The sequence below is a fragment of the Miscanthus floridulus genome, chromosome 4 (genome assembly GCF_019320115.1).
Source record: "Miscanthus floridulus cultivar M001 chromosome 4, ASM1932011v1, whole genome shotgun sequence".
Classification (NCBI taxonomy): Eukaryota; Viridiplantae; Streptophyta; class Magnoliopsida; order Poales; family Poaceae; genus Miscanthus; species Miscanthus floridulus.
This window is the reverse complement of record NC_089583.1, coordinates 117,651,663-117,667,133: the sequence shown is the minus strand read 5'-3', so window position 1 is coordinate 117,667,133 and position 15,471 is coordinate 117,651,663. Positions and strand designations below refer to the sequence as shown.

At 46.4% G+C, this 15,471-nt stretch overlaps 1 protein-coding gene across 2 annotated transcripts; it reads left to right on the top strand.

Annotated features, from left to right (window-relative positions):
- Positions 1-10,887: 10,887 nt before the first annotated feature.
- On the top strand, positions 10,888-14,091 carry LOC136552823 (probable mediator of RNA polymerase II transcription subunit 26b). Of its 2 annotated transcripts, XM_066544397.1 has the most exons (9): positions 10,900-11,979; positions 12,086-12,154; positions 12,255-12,337; positions 12,426-12,481; positions 12,562-12,683; positions 12,792-12,837; positions 12,935-13,239; positions 13,327-13,444; positions 13,629-14,091. In XM_066544397.1, the coding sequence occupies exons 1-9, from the start codon at positions 11,560-11,562 to the stop codon at positions 13,763-13,765; spliced, it is 1,356 nt and encodes a 451-aa protein (XP_066400494.1). In that variant the 5' UTR covers positions 10,900-11,559; the 3' UTR covers positions 13,766-14,091. The 2 variants fall into 2 exon arrangements, with proteins under 2 accessions (XP_066400495.1, XP_066400494.1); XM_066544398.1 differs by lacking the exon at positions 13,327-13,444 and having other exon boundaries at positions 10,888-11,979.
- Positions 14,092-15,471: the final 1,380 nt, after the last annotated feature.

Below are 15,471 nucleotides of genomic sequence, written 5' to 3'. Positions count from 1 at the left end.
ACACTAAATTTCAGTAGCGATCTATACATAATTTCAGCAGCAATTTGTATAGAATTTCAATAGCAATTTGTAGAGAATAATATATTACAGTCACTCATTCAAATAGAGAGAATTATATTCTAATAAAGTGATAAGTTAAATGGTTCAGCTAACAACACATGATGAATACAAAGACAAAACAAATCTTTGGGTAGTTCTGGTAGTTTGGGTACCGGGGGATATTACCCGAATTACCCAAACTAATTTCGGGTAATCAAAATCGCTATCCGAATTTGGGATCGGGTACCTCGGGTTCGGGTAATTCGGGTCCGGGTTCGGGTAATTCGGGTACGGGTAATGGGTATCGTGTATTTTGCCCAGGCTTACAAGCCGTGCATGTTACTACCTTGAGTTAGATGATTCAGGAGCAGTCCATGTCAATGTCTACCGCTAGCTAGCCCGACGGCCATCATGAATCCATTCAACACTCATGGATGGGGCCAAAACTGATGGGAAAATGATTTGTTTCGGTTCTTCACTGGTCAGTGATGGGAAAAATGGTGGGGAGACAAAAAATGGAACTGGTGGCATCATTACAGGCTTAGAACATCGATCGCAAAAAAAAGAGGCTTAGAACATCCACGGCTGGAAAGCGGAAATTCCCTGACAGTGCGATTACCATCAGGAAAATTAAAAAAAACCATAAAAAATGTAAATCTAATTTCCCTGACGGTACACCGTCAGGGAATAACCGTCAGGGTTAGCTCGACAGGGAAATTAGAAAATGTTTGATGGTTCACCGTCAGGGAAATTTGTTTTGATTTTCCTGTCGGTACTGAACCGCCAGATTAATTTAAAATCATCAGGGATATAACATTATTCCTGTCGGTTCAAACCAACAAAAAATCATACGTTACTGTCAGAAAATGCCTTATCCTGTCAGTTGAAGTGGCGGCGAGCTGTCAGGGCCAATTCGACGGCATCTTGGCGTGGAGGGGTGGCATGGGGCAGGGGTGGAGGAGGGGCATCGCAGGTTCGATTCTGCGTGCGTGCGTGCGGTGCGAGGGACGGGTGCAGATGTATGGTGAAGGGGCGGCAGGGGTGCTGGCAAAGTGCGGATTAGGGTTGGGTGGGGTTCATGGGAGGCCATCTCAATTGTTAGCCATCCAGATCCAGATAAACGGCTGAGTTAGAGCAAACGTAGGTGAGCCTGTGAGCGATATTGGGCCAATTTCACGTTGCAGCCGAACTCAAGTTGTTCAGCCCGAGGTAGTTTAGTATTTTTTTAGTTCCCCTAAAAAATAGTATTTTTAGTTTATCTTCATCTTTGTATAGAAATATGTCTAAATTCTAAAAAAAATTGTTATTCCGTAAAAATGTAATCATATTATTTTCATGAGTTAATGTCAAAATATATGTAAGAAGGCATGTTCAATTTGAGCTCAGATCCTGCAAATCAATGAAAAATTAAGTGTTTTGTCAAACATTATGCAAACTACTATTTGGGTGACTCCAAAGAAAAAATCAACAATATCATAAAGTGGTCTAAAAATTCTAAGAATTGGTATGGAGGTATAATTTGGCAGTATAAACCTGTCATAAAAAATTTAAATCATTTTAACAAAGTGGTACTATACATGTTCGCAAATGGACACATCTCTCACATAGTTTCAAATAATTATGTGAGAGATGTACCATTTGTGAGCAATGTATGGCACCTCTTTTTCAAAAACATCCGGAACTTTTATTGGAACATTGTACACCAAAAACATATTGCCATGCAAGTTTGTAGGATTTTCTAATAAAGTTTTGAATTACTACAATTATTTTATGTTAATTTAGAGATAGAGGGATGAATTATCCATAGCAAAACAAATGATTTTTTTATCCATCACTGATATGGCCTAGAGTGAAACATATGATCATAAATATAAATTTTATAAAGTTTTTGGAATCTTATTGGAGGTACCCACTGTTCAATTTGGAATTACTTTCGATAAGCGCATAGAAATTCATTTAGACTATAAAAAATAAAAAAATCGGTTCCGAAAATTTTGAAACTTCTACACAACAGTATGTATGTAGCCTATTTTATGTACAAAGATGTTTGGAGTATGAAAGACATTTTATAAAGGTTGTTTCACAAGGTGCTTTCTGTATATACATGATTGGAAAACAAACATATGCAAAAGAACCAAGAAATAATAATTAGTATCAAATGTTGTTAATTGGTAGATCATGATTTTAGACAGAACTAAAAAAAAACATATCATTTGGAGTTAGAATGAGGGAGAAAGACTAGTTACAAAATTTCATCGCAGATTAAAAAGAGAACCATTTGTTCATATTCTTGAGTTTCTAGTATTTTCCTACGTATTTTCCCAGAAACCGTCAAAATAATTCTATTTACCCTAACGGTTTATGCAATAACCGTAAAAAAACGAAACCGTCATGGAATTAGTAATTTCCCTAACAGTTATGTGCACTCACAGGTTAATTAGGATTTTCTCTGATGATTATTTAATTTTCCTGTGTGTTTTTCAGAAACCGTCAAGATAATATCAATTTTTCTGTGTGTTTTCCAGAAACCGTCAAGGTAATTCTATTTACCCTGACGGCTTATGCAATAACCGTCAAAAAAAAATCGAAACTGTCAGGCAATTTCAAGTTTGCAATAGTGATCTCTTGCAGCGGAAGACATGCAAGACGCGTGATGATGACGATGCTGGACTAATGCACTAGTATACCCACATTTGGTGATTCATCAGCCTATTCGCTTGGTCGTAAACGATCGTGGATTATAAGTCAGAATATTATTTTTCTCTCACACTAAACCAGCAATAGTAATAATCCACGATCGTTTCAGCCGAATCGAACAGGCTGCAAGCTCATGGCTGCTGGTCCTTCGATTTACTCTTTTTTTGTAATCTTCTGGGTGGCTCAGGTTTGGTTTGGGCGTTTGGCGTTTCAGTGATCCTCAGCATGTTCGTTTAACGATCGTGGATTATTTACTGCTGGCTAATTTGGTGTGGAAGAAAAATACTGTTACAACTTATAATCCACGATCGTATACGAGCAAGCTAAAAAGGCTGCCTGTGGACAGGATCACAGGACACCTGGACAAACGTCATCATGGCGACAGCTAATAGTGTTAAGATACCCTCTCTCTCTCTCTCCTTTGCATAGCCTGTTCGCTGGTTGGTTTCTGGGCTGGTTTGGGTTGGCTGGTACTGGTTTATTGTGAGAGAAAAACACTGTTGGCTGGCTGGTTTGGGCTGGCTGAAACCAACAAACGAACATGGTGTTTGTAGATAGAGTTTTCTGAACCGACCCTAAGTCTGTCATGCATGCATTGCATGGACATCGATTCCTCCTTCAGTTATCTGCACTGCGTGGCTACTGTACAGGAGACGAGCCTGATTTAAACCTGACAGCAAGTATGGGTATGTATATACCCAGATTGTTGGTGGATATTCACCATGTTCGTTTGTTGGTTTCAGCCAGACTTATTCAACCAGCCAACAGTATTTTTCTCTCACAACAAACTAGCACCAGCCAGCCTAAACCAGCCCAGAAACCAACCAGCGAACACGCCGACTATTACAAGCTGTTAACCAGAGGATTTGGAAAATTTGTTTTTTAGATAATGGTCTTGTTTGCTTCTCTTATAATCCGTTTTTTTCAGCTTGTTTTTTCAGTCGGAATAGTATTTTTCTCTCACCAAAAATCAGTCGAAACAGTATTTTGGTTTATTTTTTCAGCGAAGCGAACAGGTCTGGATACTAGAGATTATGATTTCTGAAGATACTATTGCAGGAACTGATGGAGTGACGGGAGATTCTGCATTTCTGCAGAATTGCCTGACGATGCCGACAGAGTTTCATCCCACATCCCAGTCCCAGGTGACCTGAGCTGAGCACCCAATGAGCATGAGCATTCAGCGGTTGGACTTGGACACGGACAATTGACAGAAAGGTTTTTGCGCGGAATTGGGCACCACGTGCTTTGTCTGATGGAGTGACCCGAGCCGAGGGCCATTTAGTTCCCAAAATTTTGCCAAATTTTCTAAGATTCTCCGTCACATCAAATCTTTGGACGCATGCATAAAGTATTAAATATAAATAAAAAATAAATCTAATTACACAGTTTAGATGAAATCCACGAGACGAATCTTTTAAGCCTAATTAGATTATGATTAGACACTAATTGTCAAATAACAACGAAAACCACTACAATATATTTTGCTAAATTTTTTGGCATCTATACCAGGCCTCGAGTGTGGACACCGGAGACTGGCGAGATTCTCGTGTCTGTTGCTGGATTCCAAACAGAGGAGACGACCGACCTCCCCACTCGTGCTGTCGTGCAGCGGAGGTCTTGGGCCGCACACCAAACTTTTACAATGCTGCAGATGTAGCCCAAACTACGTACACTCGAGAGGTGGCCTAGTTAAGTGTCCCGTGGGCCGGACCGGCCGCAGGTCTCTGTGCTGGCTGGGCCAAACAATAGCATACTGTGTAGTGTACTGCTTACCGCCACTTGAACGCCCGCTGTCTGTGACCCATGCAATTCATTCAAACAGGTGGGTTTGACATTCTTGGAGGGCCTCTCTGTCTGCTGCTGCTAGTACTGCTACCGTGGCAAACAGCTGTTCCAAATTCCATTCTCCAAACACGTGAGAACTGAGAAGAGACGATTGGGAGCCCAACAGGGGAGGAATCATGATCCTGATCCAGAAGGGGATGGCCTGATGATCCGGTTGGACGGCACGGCACGCACCGGCAACGGGTGGGCGGCGGTGGGAAATAAAAACCTGGGAGCACTCGGCTTCTCAGCCGCAAGAAGGCGGGCGGCAGCTGTCAAGCAGAGAGCAGCGCAGCAGCAGGAAGTCCCACGAGCGGGACGCGTCGCCGTCAGTGAGTCACCACCACCACCCGCGCACCTCCCAACTGGCGGACCGGGAACCCGTGGGCTACGGTGCGTCTAGGCACGGCAGTCCCGCGCGCCCGTCTCGGATCAGCCCCACACGCCGCCGTCGCCACTCCGCGCTCCGATAGGTCCGGAGTGAACAATCTTCCCGTCCGCCACGGCGCCACCTTCGCTTTCGGAGCCATGACGAATCCGCGCGCGCGGGGAAACCCTCGCTTTCTGTTCTGGGTGAGGTGCCGACGCTGGGTGGAGTCGTTAGCGGTTGTGGGTTGCTGTCTGCTGGAGCCTCTACTGTGCCCTGTTTACCGCCGGGCCCTCCGTGTCTGCGTCTCCGACTCCGTGGCCGTAAATTCCCCGGCGTCGGTCTCAAGCAACATGTGCTTCACACCTATACTGGTAGGAGTAGCGGCCACGGTGACGGCGCACACCAAACAGTCCGGATGCGTTTGGGGGCGGATCGAACGGGACGGGCGTGAGTCGTCGCACGAACCCTCCTTCAATTCCTCTGTCGCATTATTGGCATTGGATATTTGTGCTGCACAGGCACAGCACAGCGCAACAGAAGGATGGTATGGTCCCACGAGAATCACGTGCTCGACGGCGCGCGTCGCACGGTAGAGGGGAGACGAAACTGGGTCACACATGTCCTCATGCACCCTCCACTGTTACTTCCACTAGCCCTCCCTCCGGATACGATCGCGATTCGTGCATCACGATCTGTGTGTCAACCATGGTATTCCTTACGTACGTACTCGTACATGCCGCTCTCTGCTCTTGGACCAGCTCGTGGTATCCGTATCCGTGCGTGGGAACTGGGGGGGGAGCCCTCGTCGTACACCTAGTAGTGACATACCACGTGACGCGAAGGAAAGAAATCCGAACCGGGGGCCAAGCAGGCAGCTCCCTCTCCCTCCCTGGCGCCTTGATGCATTGTACGTACTCGATCCTACGCCTTGTCAGCACTGTACGTACACGTACGTACACCGCGTGCCCTGCCCGCGGGACACGGTCCGCGCCGCGTTGCCGCCGTGCGTTGCTGTCGACCCGGTCGTGCTGCCAGCGGGCGTGGGAAGATTTCCGGCTGCGCGACGCGCGTTTCCCTCAGCCTCAGCACACCACGTGCGCCTGCGCCGCGGAGACACCTGACCCGAACTGATCACCCACCGACCCGGCCAGGGCTGACGCGGTCGCGGACACCCTCCGTCACGCGTGACGGGCCGGGGAGCCGGGCGGCCGCTCCAGTCCCCGACTGGCGACCGCGCTCACCTCCCGGCTCCCCGCCGACGCGCGGCAGCTTTTGCCCGCCCGCCTGGGCGGCCCGGCATGGTCGTTTTTGCTGTTTCCCGCGCCCTGCCCGGCTGCCCCCGGGTGCGCGTGCGGCCATCAAACAAAAACCGGCCCGCCGGCCGTGCAGGTGCAGCGCCCTGTACGGGGAAAACTGCGCATGCCGTGACATCATGCTGGCACCATTTCTGGGTGGCTGCCTCTGCCTCTCCCGCAGACCAACTGGCCTAGCTAGCGGGGGCTACCGGCCGTTGGGCTACATTTGGGAGGTGCAATGGAATGGTGGATCAGATCGATGCACAGTGAATGTAGAGCTACGGCTACCCAGATTTGCTGTTGCTTCCCTACTACTACTACTGCTGCTGCAGGCTACAGGTCACAGCTGCGTCAATGAATTGCTAAAACCTTATTCGGTGCGCAGAAGCGAAGTGGGGCACTATTTGGAGCGCCTCTACGGCTCTACCGTAACCTCACCCTGGGTGCTGCAGACAGACCGCAGTGCACCACCATCCCGATTCCCAGATGATGCAACGCAAAAGATCGCGAGACGCGTGCGGGTAGGGATCTGGTGCATGGGTGATCGAGCGGGATTTCTCCAACTGCAACGCCACTACGCCAGTGCGAAAAATCCCAAGCACTGTACACAAATTTGATGGTCAGCCCGTCAAGGGGACTATCATAAAATGACCAGCACTGTTCGCTTAGTTGAAAGCTGAAAAGTATTGTTTAATGATTTGTTGCGAGAGAAAAATATTATTCTTTCACTGAAAAAGTATGGCTGAAATTTTTTCCCTTTTTGTTCGGACTGTGCTCAAGCAGTACTACGGGCTCTTTCTCCCTCCATCCAGAAAAGAATGTAATTATGGGTTCCGTGTCAGTCAAAGTTATTTAAGTTTGATCAAGTTTATAATAAATAATATTTGCATTTGTGTCTCTAAATAAAAATTATTATAAAAATATATTATATAACTAATCTAGCGGTATTTATTTTGTACCATGAATGTTAGTAATTTTTTATATAAAATTAAGTTCAAACTGTTTCACCCCTCCAAAAACCAGATTTACTTTTGTGTGGTCAGAGCGAGTACTAATTGTCCGTCAGCATGGCAGATTTTTTGTTTATTTTTAGTCTCCTTTTCCTCTGTAATACTGCGTCATAGATTCGACTGAGACACGATTCGATTCGATTATGGCGACCGAGAGGTGAACCAAAGTCAAAAAAAGGTAAGGAGTTAACAAAGCCTATAATAGTGCTGACATGGCACTTCACACACATACTCCACGGTACGTGAATCCTCATGAATTTTTAACGAGTTATATATTTAGTTTATAAATCATACTTTTTCTATCGAACAATATTTTTTTTCTCAAAATAAATCAGGCAACAATAGTTTGAGTCATGACTCGTGCAAGGGAACAGGCCGTTTGCTAACATGGTAGGCCGCGGGCATCCCGCATGCGCATGCGAGAGCTTTTCCGGTCAGTTCAGCGAAAGATGGGCCCACCATGACTTACTACAGTCGTCATCCTTGACCCCCGTTCCGTTCGTGGTTCCTCCCTCTCCCTCTGCGTTGGGGACCATGCATCTGAGAACTGAGAGCGAGTAGCCGAGTACGGACTGCCACACCGCAGCCGCGTGCACTTTCCTCCTGCCGTTTTCTACCGGTCAATTGGTCGAACGAAAATCCACGCACAGCAATGCCTCCATCCCTCCACACATAAAAATAGTTGCCACTTTTGTGTTACTACTACTAGCCTACTAGGATTGCCTGGCAAATGCCTCTTTTTGCTAAGGGGGTGTTTGATTTCTACAGGAAAATTTTAGTCCCTGTCCCATCGGATGTTTGACACATGCATGAAGTATTAAATATAGATGAAAAAAATAACTAATTGCACAGATTGTGGCTAATTTGCGAGACGAATTTTTTAAGCCTAATTAGTTCATGATTTGACAATGTGGTGCTACAGTAAATATGTGCTAATGGCGAATTAATTAGGCTTAATAAATTCGTCTCGTAAATTAGTCTCCATCTATGTAATTAGTTTTATAATTAACTCATATTTAGTTCTCCTAAATAGCATCCAAACGTCCGATGTGACATGGACTAAAATTTAGTCCATAAAACAAACACCCCTAAGATAGCTGCTTTTTTTTCTTTCTTTCTTGAAACATAAGATCGCTGCTGTACATATATACAATACAAGAGGCAACTATTTGACTACGGCCGCTCTAGCTACAGAACTTCTCAGGTTAAGAATTTTTGGACGCAAAAGCTCACGAATGCTTGGAGTTTTTTGGACGTATGGCAGTTCTAAGCCTTTGTTGCAGCTTTGATGTAAGTCAAACTTCTCTATCTTTAGTTAAACAGGTTTATAAAAGAAGAAAAAAAAACACAAGCACATACAGCTTCAAACAAAATTCATTATAGTAACTTACCTGTCAGAACGGAGGAAGCATTAATCAAGCTATATATGTGCATTTTGGTATGGAAAGAATGGATCCATAGATTCATACTTAAAGTGAATTTTAAGATGATGTTGATCTGGTAGCTACTGGCAAGAAACTGGAACAAAATTGCAGAATTTCCCCCCCAAAACCAAAATAGTCTTGCATTGATGGATATACACGGGGTAGTATCGTGAAAAAGACAAGCTCCAGAACCAAACGACCATTTTTTTTATGTATATACATACATAAATAAATAAAGAGGAAAAAACAGAAACCTAGTGGCCGTGCATAGCCCCTGCCTCGCTTTCTTCGTAGTGCTTTCCTAATAGTACTCCTAGTATTTACCAATACTATGCAACTAGTCACCTCTAGGCTCTAGGACACGTTCAGTCTAGCAGAACCTTTTTTTTTTGAAAAGCTATCTAGCAGAACTAAAGTTGTGGACTTAAAGAAAAGAAACATATTTCAACAGGAGAGCATACGAATAACCAAGAAAATGATGGAAACGACAAATGAACTGGTGCGCACCATGAATGCTTTTAGTTGAGATGCTCAACCATTTTGATTAGAAATTAGCACTCCCCTGCTCATTAAAAAATGTTGATTTGGATCATTGTTATGTCACCTACACCAATAAATACAAAGCTTTGACCATTAATTCGTGTTATAATTTATAAAATATAGTATTCCCTCGATCCAAAGGAGACTTGACATCCCTATAATTTCTACGCAAACTAGTGTAGAGGGAAATGACTATGGTACCCTATTTAATTAGTAGAGGCGTTTTTGTTAAACGAGGTCCTATTTATTAAAGGTGTTTCCCCTAAACAAGGTTGTCGATTAGGTAACCACCAACAATAACCACATGTGTGTGCCCACGCTCATATAATTAAGGAACCACTCCACGTGCAGCATCTATTTCGAAATGATCATCGTATTTTGTATGGGAAAAGTTAGCTTATATAAACTCAAACCAACAATTATTCAAATTATATACAACCTTGATTATAAATGTTGGATCAATAGATTCATATTCAAAGTATCCACGAGAAGATATTGATTCTTTGGCAAAAACCAATATATAGTAAAATAAATTAACGGTCAGATTTAATTTGTTTGACTTTTTTTATGATCTAAATACGCTTACCATTCGAGGAAGGAGGGAGTACCATGCAGCTTAGTTGCCATCCACTGATCCAAATACTGTGCATTGAATTAATGTGGATGTCCCATTAGATGTTTAGCGGGCTAGACTGACAATTTTCTAGGACAATAGTGCTAGAATGCCAAGGTTTTTTTATAAGGGCTGAGTGTACTGCAATTTGACGTGAATACATAGAGAAAAAGCAGGAGAGAGAGGAGTCATTAGTGACGAGTAAATATTTGGCCTATTTTGTGCACTTCAAGAATACGAGAGAGGAGCACGTGGGTCTTATAGCACATAGAAAACAATAATGTATAAAATAATATTTGCTTTTGTCTCCCATCTATAAATTGTCTACGTACGTAGCTAGTGCTATTGCAGATGTTGTAACAAACAACATCAGGGATTAATGAGCAGCAACTAAGTCATGTCCCCGAACATTATTAGTCTGTCGAAGAATTGATAGTACACATAAAACCTAATTTTAGCGATTGAAGAAATATGAGTTACAAAATTCGTTATTACAAGATCAATATGGTTAATTCTTACTTCAAAAGGTCAACGAAGACATGTTTGGATGGTAATGGTTAGCTGCTAAAATCAGCTTTAAAGGTTCTATATACCGAGCTAATAACCTAACCGATAGCCTAAAGTGAACTATTTAGCTAATAAAAAGTTATTAACGGGCATTTTTTTATCTAAATATTAGTGCTAACTATTAGCTGGAGCATCTAAATGGGGCTCATCTGAGCTAATAACAACACCACTAGTGTAAACCTATTAGCTGGTTTACTCCGTCAGCATCTGCCAAAAAGACCTAAACCGAGTTAACATTAATAAGCATGTTTCTAGCGATCGTAGCGGATTTGTAGAGGTCACACAAAGAGAACCCGAACCTAGTCCTCCTACAGTCCTACCTCGCTTTGGAATTTTGGTGAGCCGTGGCTGCTGCCACGCGCGCGTGTCTTTCCTGCAACACTGCCCATGTGCGCGCGCGCGCGTAGATTATCCCGCTGCGACTGCGATCTCGCGCGCAGCTTGTGTTGCTGCGCTTGCACCGAAACAAAACAAAAGCCCCGCGCGCGGTGGCGACACGCGCGCACGCGGCTTACCGCTTCCTCCTCCTCCCACGGGCCACGGCAGCGCACGCCCACGCACCCGGATTGCGGCGCTGCGCTCGCGAATCCGCGAGCAATCGCAACAGCGAACAGCCACCGCAACGCGGCCCACCACCACCACCCCCGTCCCCGACCCCGCCTTCTCTGTCCCTCTCCCTCCCCTTCCCCTTCCCCTTCCCCTCTCGTATCGTCGTCGTCGTCTCGCACTTGTGGGGGCAGGTCGCGAGGGGATAGGCAGATAGGCACAGGTAGACAGGACAAGCATCAGAATTCACGCACCCGGAACGAGAGCCAGGAAAGAACCCAGGAGAGAGGTGAGAGGCAGAGAGGACAGAGTAGGGACGACGGGAGGAGGAAACCCTTTTCTTCGCCCTCGCCGCCGCCTTCTCCTTTCTCGGTCGCGTCTTCTTGGGGTTCTCCCGTGCCCTCTTGAATCCGCCGGCGAGTTCTTGCGTCCGGGCGTGGCAATCCACACATCTCTTTTGTTTTTTCTCAACCCTGTTCCTGAACCCGTGTAACCGAAGAAAGAACCCAATCAATCGAATCGAATTGGAAAAGAACGTAAATTTAATCTGCTACTAGGGGAGGGAGAAGTGCGTGCGTGCGTTCGTCCGGGCGGTCTTGACAAGGCGGGCGCGCCGGCCGATTGATCGGCGATGGCGCCGCCGTCGAGGGACTACTGGCTCGGCTTCTTCCGCGGCGCGGGGGACAACATCTTCGACGCCATCGACGCGGCCATCACCGTCGCCGCGTCCGACCACCCGGCCGCCCTCCGGGAGCGCCGCGACGGCATCGCCGAGCGCCTCTTCACCGCGCTCCTGGTGACCGGCGCCGCGGCGGCGGCCGCTGGGGCGGCGTCGGCGGCGGCTGGCCAGGGAGGAGCCGCGGGGGGAACCCCCGTGGCCGGGGCGCCCACGCCGGCGCAGCTCCACCCCGAGGGCGCCGCCAGCGTGCCCAGCCTCTGCAGCTCCGACCGCGCCGAGGCCATCACCGACGACGGCGCGCCGCGCTGCGACGATCCTGTCCTCGCCGAGACGGAGCGCATCAAGGCCGTCCTCCTCAACGACCAAGAAAAGGTCCCTCCTCCTCACCTCTGCAACGTTCTGCCGCCGCCGTTTTTATCGCCGCCGGTTCCGTACTGGTAACTCGCACTGAATCTTCTCTGCTCTCACGTTGTTGCAGTCGGAGTCCGAGTTGCTGGAGCTACTCCGGCGGCTGCAGGAGCTGGACCTCGCGTTTGACACCTTGGATGTGAGCCACCACCGCCACCATAATCTGTTTATGATGGATTAATTGCTCCAACCTTATTAATTCGTTCTCTTACAAGCGTTCATGTTCACTCGTTTGATAGGTCACTGCGATTGGCAAAGCAGTTGCCAACTTCCGGAAGCACAGCTCCAAGCAGATTCGGAATCTCGTGAGATCGCTCATCGAGTATGTTTCCATCTGTATCATTCAGAAAGCCTTTTGGGGTTGTTTTCTTGCTGGTTCTCTATGTTGACATGTTTGGTGTGAATCCCAGAGACTGGAAACACACAGTTGACGTGTGGATTGCTCGCCGCAGAGAGGCTGTTGTAGGTAGGTAACAAGCAAAATTAGCTCACCATTAGTAGTGCTACACATGACTGGTTGATCAACGGTTCCGCAACGATCCGCAGATCAAACACCTCAGTCCATGGGTCCTTCCAACTTGGAGCAGGAGGATCGAGGGGCGGCTTCCACCCACATGGATGAAGGTGGCCTCCTTGCAACGCCAAGCACTACAATTCGGCTGTCCGAGGTATGTGATTTACAGCAAAATCAATCAGAGTCGGCATATATACTATAGTGCGGAAACATGCATGGTCCATGGTGTGATCTGACACTTCTCCATCTCGTCATTCCTCAGGAAAACCCAGGTTCCAAGTTCTCTGATGGAATGGATGGTGATGGAAGTGAGTGATCGGATGCTCATCAATCCCCTCCCTCTGATTATTCTTGGTTGGGAATTTGTATTTATTATACCTTGGTTGGTTTGTGAATTCAATTCAGGCGTCATGAACAATGCCAGTAGGGATTTTGGCCAGCGGTATCCAATGAACCAAGAACCAGTTAGAAGGCCTTCGCCAATGGGCCAGCTGTATGATCCAGAGCCATACTGGAGGCAAGAACAATCTGCGCTGAGGCAGTCTCGGCCGCAGGAACTGAGCAACGGGCAGACAAAAGAGCAGTTTGTCGCGGCGATGCTTGCTAGACCTTCAAATGTGGAGTCAGGCCCTGGGAGACCGCTGGCAAGGCCTAGGCAGCATCAGGACGCCTCACCAGCTCAGGGCAGGTCGCAGTCGGCTGTGTCTGAGGTGAGCATTTCATGTTGTCGACAAATTTGTACGTACTGATCTGATTGCTGAAAAGTTTGGTCTGAATTCCGCTTGATCTATCTATAGAAACCGGTGGCTCAACTTGACGCGAACTCTGTCCGAGCAAAGCTAGAACTCGCAAAGAATGCGAAGCTAGAGGCGACGAAGAGAAAGCTTCAGGAAGGCTACCAAGAATTTGATAACGGTATGCATGCTACTATGGCTACAGATATCTTACTCGTTAATAATGGTGCCCAGCCCATGCTGCCATGCCTATAGTATAGTTTGATATGGACACCTTTCTTGTGCTAGTTGCTATATCATGCTACTGATGAAGCGATTATGTGATTAATTTTTAATCGCGATTTCTCTACCTTGCGCCACTGCAGCAAAGAAGCAGAGAAACATACAAATGGTGGATCCGCAAAATCTGCCCAAGCAAGGGAACAACAACCGGAATTTCCAGCCTAGTGGCAAGCCAAGGAATAACAGCAACACCAATAGCAACAGGAATTGGTCAAGATGAGGCACCAATTCCAATTCCTTTGAGCACCGGGGATCATAGATTGTAACCTTCAAATCCCCTTTGAAAGCTTGATTCTTCTTCCCTTTTTTTCCTTTTTATCTGCTACTAATTTTTTTTAGTCCAGGCCAGTACATAAACAGCAATAATAAGGCGTAAGGCTTGTTTCGGAATTGCTCGCAGTGCCCTGGCACTGAGTGAGGTGCATGCATATCTTGCATGTTCTCTGACCTTGGTCACAATGGCTGGTCCTCCTAGTGGTTGTCAATCAAACTCGTAAAGATATACACAATGCTGAGTCGAATACCAATTCTGATCTTGAGCTTCTTTCGAAAGATGAATGCGTGGTTTTGCCTCGGTCGGGACGCTTTCTACTCCTACTACTCCATGCAGCAGGAAGTAGTAGCTGTCATCGGAATGAGGATGTTCTCTGCTTGCTTTGGCCCTGCGCCCGCCCTGCTTTTCAGACTCGCTCGCGAGTGCCTTTTGGGGGTCGGTCTTTTCGCTGAATTCAGCGTAGCTTATCGCCTGCAGAGGATGAATTACGATGGCGAGACGAGGAAATATCATCATGGCCTGCAAGTGATGATTTGTTCGCGGCGCTTAGATTCACCCGCACCTGGCCGGCCTGCTTGGAAACATTAACATTGTTTCTACCTAGTACGTAGTACGGGGTACGTCGGGGTGTTTGGTTCCAAAAATTTTAGTCTACGTCACATCGGACGTTCGGATGCTATTTAGGAGGACTAAATATGAGTTAATTATAAAACTAATTACATAGATGGAGACTAATTTACGAGACGAATTTATTAAGCCTAATTAATCCGCCATTAGCGCATATTTACTATAGCACCACATTGTCAAATCATGGACTAATTAGGCTTAAAAAATTCGTCTCGTAAATTAGCCACAATCTGTGCAATTAGTTATTTTTTTCGTCTATATTTAATACTTCATGCATGTGTCGAAACATCCGATGGGACAGGGACTAAAATTTTCCTGTAGGAACCAAACACCCCCGTACTTTCCAAACATGGCTCTAGTTTGAAATTTCTGGTGAGTATTCGGTCCTACTTTGCAAACAAGGCTCATAGTTTAAAATTTCTGGAGAGTATTCGGTCCTACGTGCTTGCCAAACATAGCTCAGTTTGAAATTTCTATTCGGTCGACTGTTTTAGAGGCTCTGTTCGGCTGATCTATAAATCGCTTATACTGATTTGTACGGCTGATTTGTTGTAAGAGAATAAATACTGTTCCATAGCTAATAAGCCGGCTTATAATGACAATCGATCAGAGCCCACGGAGTTTATTAAAGTTTTGGTCAATTTTGACAGAGTAAGAAGAATTCGAAGTTTTTAACTTCTTTGAGAGCTGGTCAGCTTGTGCTCTGTGGCATGCAGCTTCCAAGCAGCAGGAAGTAGTAGCAGGCAGCAGCAGGCTTTGTGTCGTGTGAACACCATAAACCTGTAGTGCGGCACTGGCTTTTTTCTCCCGCGTACCAGCTACCGAGTCACCATGTCTCACTGCTAGGTGGGGTCCGCAGACGCCATTGGCTACCTGGCCCCGCTGGTCAGCGTGTACGCGCTGCGCGCGGCTGTGGCGTGGCACAGGCGCGTTTAAATATGGAGGGAATGGTTGGCTTCACGAAGCGCTTGTGGGTGGGGACTGCGGAGGGAGGCGTTGAAAGTTGGCACCCAGTGGGATGCGCT

What these genes read in the sequence shown, in the direction of transcription:
- LOC136552823 (XM_066544397.1), top strand. Translation starts at nt 11,560, where the DNA reads ATGGCGCCGCCGTCGAGGGACTACTGGCTCGGCTTCTTCCGCGGCGCG. An exon ending in TCCTCAACGACCAAGAAAAG is followed by an intron (nt 11,980 to 12,085) that starts GTCCCTCCTCCT and finishes ACGTTGTTGCAG; the next exon opens with TCGGAGTCCGAGTTGCTGGA. An exon ending in CTACCAAGAATTTGATAACG is followed by an intron (nt 13,445 to 13,628) that starts GTATGCATGCTA and finishes GCGCCACTGCAG; the next exon opens with CAAAGAAGCAGAGAAACATA.